Source organism: Medicago sativa, chromosome 7, assembly GCF_051527215.1.
Source record: "Medicago sativa cultivar Bolivia chromosome 7, Bolivia_mono, whole genome shotgun sequence".
NCBI lineage: Eukaryota > Viridiplantae > Streptophyta > Magnoliopsida > Fabales > Fabaceae > Medicago > Medicago sativa.
In genome coordinates, this window is record NC_140755.1 from 27518773 (window position 1) to 27522826 (window position 4054).

The 4054-nt window shown below is 33.4% G+C and overlaps 1 protein-coding gene across 6 annotated transcripts; it reads left to right on the forward strand.

The window, feature by feature from the left end:
* Window positions 1-207: 207 nt before the first annotated feature.
* On the forward strand, window positions 208-3653 carry LOC146905302 (uncharacterized). Of its 6 annotated transcripts, none has more exons than XM_085727529.1 (5): window positions 208-732; window positions 1142-1234; window positions 1893-1961; window positions 2564-2720; window positions 2840-3653. In XM_085727529.1, exons 1-5 carry the CDS (start codon window positions 708-710, stop codon window positions 2841-2843), a joined length of 348 nt encoding a protein of 115 aa, XP_085583655.1. In that variant the 5' UTR covers window positions 208-707; the 3' UTR covers window positions 2844-3653. The 6 variants fall into 6 exon arrangements, 5 of the variants coding, with proteins under 5 accessions (XP_085583655.1, XP_085583654.1, XP_085583657.1 ...); XM_085727528.1 differs by having other exon boundaries at window positions 3260-3649; XM_085727531.1 differs by having other exon boundaries at window positions 1142-1259; window positions 3260-3646.
* Window positions 3654-4054: the final 401 nt, after the last annotated feature.

The window sequence follows — 4054 nt, forward strand, 5'->3', positions numbered from 1 at the left end:
CCTATTCCAAGCCTTCACATTTTAACCTGCAAGCCCTTTTGGAGCCAAAACTTTAGAGTTTGAAAATGCCAAAATGACATCATTGCCCTTCAATTGATAAAGTGGACGGTGCACAAAAGTTAAAATCTCAGAACCTTTTCTTCTCACACGTTTCCTCTCTACTTCCTTTGTACCTTTTCTTCTTTTCTTCCATTCTCCTTCAACGGAATTGTCTGCCACACACTCAATTTTCAAATTTTCATCTTGGTATTACAATTCCTCTGCACCCTTCCCCAACTTTCATCTCTAATCCAATTTTCAAATTCACTCCAAATTCAAACTAACATTCAAATTCACTTTCGGCAAACTCGCCACCCTTCCACTCGTCTCCTTCTCCGACGAAAAAATAGGCGAATCAACTCTCGACGTCAAATCCACATCTCCTTCCACCTCAGGCGTCGTCGTTGTGATTTTTGGTCCGAAACAGAGGGATTGGAGTATTAAGATTAATAAGATGGAGAAGACGCTTACGATTTCGACGGCAGTGGCAAGTGCAGCGGTGAATACGATTGTGGTGGAGGAATTTAGGGATGAGTTTGAGGGGAATGCAAAGATGGAGGAGTTTATTGCGGCGATGAAAAGGTGGGGATTGGATCCGACGGAGAAGCTCTCTCCCACTTTCCCTCTCACCAAGTTTGGATCGTGAATCTGACATAAGAGGGAAATCGATGGTTCCTTCTCCACCATTTTTGGGTACATAACCATCTCTTTCGATTCTTATATTCATTCCTGTTTAATTGATTATATGTTCTTGGTATGTTATGATCATGAGCCGTTTTGTTTGTAAGATGTTTGATGAAATGCCCAAGTGGAGACAAATTGTTATTAATTCTGTTTGGATAAAGATTTAATGAATTGCTTATGAAATAAGCTGAAAACAGCTTATGGACACATCGTAAGTTGTTTTTATAAGCTTTGTCAAACAGTTTTACAAGCATTTGTTCAGGTATTCCTGAACGAGAGATACAATATGATAAGTCAGTTCATCAATTTACAACTCCCAAATTTATTCAAATATTTTTGTTTTGGGTTTCGATTCTTTTTTATTTCTGTAAAATGAAATAAATGATGGTGATTTTTTTTTTGTGTATATTGAAATTAGATGCTCATGCGAGTGTCAGGAAGCAATTGACCAAGTTGTTCAGGGAATCTCTCAAAGCTAATGTTCTCACTGAACCTTATGTTGCAAAAAATGGTGTGAAACATGCTGATTATCAATGGTCAGTTTCTCTAAATCGATTCATTTACCCTCTGTTTGGATTTCAACTCAGTTTAATTACATGCATGACAACTTATCAAAACAGCTCATAGCTTATATATTAGAAATAACTTATTTAGTGTACTTCAGTTTGTTGAAATTCTAATTTTGGAGTTGGCCTAATTGAACTCATTCATTGGGAATTTCATAACATGAAACCTAAAGAAGTATTTAGTTTGTGGAATCATATTAAAGGAATTGGACCTTTCCATAAATATTAAAGAATATGGTGTTTTGAAGGATTATGTTTTGTGGTACCATTGATCAGTTCTTATAATATGATACAACTATATTGAAATATTTCTAAATGGAATTCTTTTTGAAATTATGTTTCCGTTCGATTCTAATGTGTTTTGTTTGTGAGTCTGTATTTGCTTTCTTGAAGCTTCTTTTGTAATTCTCCTTTGTACTTTTTTTGTGGAGTAATTTGGTGGTGGCTGCCTATTTGGGATCTCAATAGATTGAGCTTTTTATTGGTGATGGCTTTAATCTAGATTTTTTTAATAATTAAATGAAAATAAGTAATTATGCTTTTTGTTATTTCATTATGCCTTAACTGTTTTTTATTTCTGTGGTTGTTCTTCGTGCAACATAGTCTACTTTTGCATAAGGAGGGTAGTAACTGTGCAACGGAAGAGGTGGCATCGAGGTTGCTCGATCATAGGTAATGTAGTCTGTAGGAAGCAAATTTTTATGATCATGTTACTGAATAAAAATTAGTTTTTGGTGCTATATTATGTTTTTATCATATGTCAAGGCTCAATGTTATATTCTCCGAGTGGCTCAATGACTCAGTATTCATGTTGTATTTTATACGGTTGTGCTGTTTTTGTTGTGTCTACTGCTTCAATGGACTTCTCTGATTATGCTCTGTCAAGCTCGAATTCTAATTTTTTTTAATGCTAAATCTCTAAATCAATGTTTTAGTATTTGATAAGCTCATTTCAATTTATGCTCTAAATTTTTGCTAGACAATTGATTTCCTGATTAATTGGATAGTGACAGACAAGAGAAAATTGTCACACTCATTATTCAGAATAAGCACCAATCTATTGTAACTCACAATTTTTGTTTGCTGAGTGAACGTCTCTTTAAAAGTCACAATAGGAGATTATTACTCTCATTGTTTTCCTAAAATATTTCTATTATGAAATTGCAATGACTATGGCCTTAATCCATTGGTTGAAAAGCCTTTACAGATGAGGCAAGTCTTGGATTTTGATTACGCCAAGTAAACTCATGTTCCATTTGTTCATGTAATATCAGGTTCTGATGTTGATGGTGATCATCGTTCTGATGTGAATGACATTGTTGTTGATTGGTGTGCGAATAAAAGGGTCATTCCTTATAGAGACATCAATGCAACTCAATGTTACCTTGCTGGTGCTGGAGTAAGGATATATCACATAACTTTGTTTTTGGGGTACCTCACCTTGCTATATTATTCATTTCAATCTAAAGAAACCATGGCTTAACATGGTTTTCTTTACTCTGCAACTTTCTTTCTATGATTTTAATCTATTTTACATGTTCTTGAAATAGATGACGTGGCTAGAATTTTGTATGCACATGATTGTGTATCAACTGAACTCAAAGAATGCTATAATACAAGCTAGGATGGACAAGAATCTTACTTTGGAGCTCACTATAAACTCATTTTACCATGGTTTTTTTTAAGCTCCAACAGGTTGATTATAAAAGTTAGCTAGGGATAGATTTGGAGTTGAAAGTAGGTATCCACTATTTGCATTGATATTTGAAACTTAATCTAGCAGACAATGATGTGCCAAATTAGCATTTTTTATATTTAGGATGAAAGCAAAAGAAAAACATGTAGAAGGAATTTTTCTTCATTTGTTAATTTGCTCAAAGACATCGACTTCTTTTGATGTATCACTAAACATTCTGGTATCATGCATAACATGTATCATCCATGATGTTTTTATTGTTTGATCTTTGTAGTGTTCAATTTCTGTCAAGCAACCCTCTCGCGCACATGCTCTGATTTAAGATTGACTGATGCACATGGAAAAAAAAGTGGAGTTGTAAGCTTGAGTGGGGGACTAATTCAAAACTATACTAAAATCTTATTGGTTTTTTAGTCTCATGGTGCAATTTGGAGCAGTTAAGCATTCAGAGGCAAAAATGTGGCATAAATAACTTTTTTTCTTTCGATCAAGGCAAAGAGAATAATTTATTTGACGTGTATCGGTAAAAGTAACTATTAGAGGACTTTTATTAGGTTGCATTTTGAAACACAATATAGTTTAATTTATATTTGTAATGGCCTTTACTCTGTTGTAATAGTTGATTTTCTTATATAAAAATTCATGTTTGCTGCATTGATCAATGATGCATAATATTATAGAATAATTTATTTTTCAAATTTATTGATTTGATTGTAGTCAAAATATATTGATCAATAGTCTATAACAGATCCGCGCGATAGCGCGGGTCAAGAGTCTAATTTATGATAAAGCCTTTCAAAAGCTTCAACCTACTCACGTGTATAACGAACACACTTTCCACTATTCATTTAATGCTTATTACCATCCTAATTCAAGACTTTCAGAAACCAAATCTAAATATAACACTAACCAAAATCACTTTTCTTTTAAATCTGCTTAATTTTAAATTTGCAAGAGTTAGATTTGAATCCACAAAACACAATATTCTGTGTTCACGGATTTCATGTATTTTATTTTTGGAATTTTTGCAAAAGAGCTTCAATTCCTTGTATTTTATTTTTTGAATTTC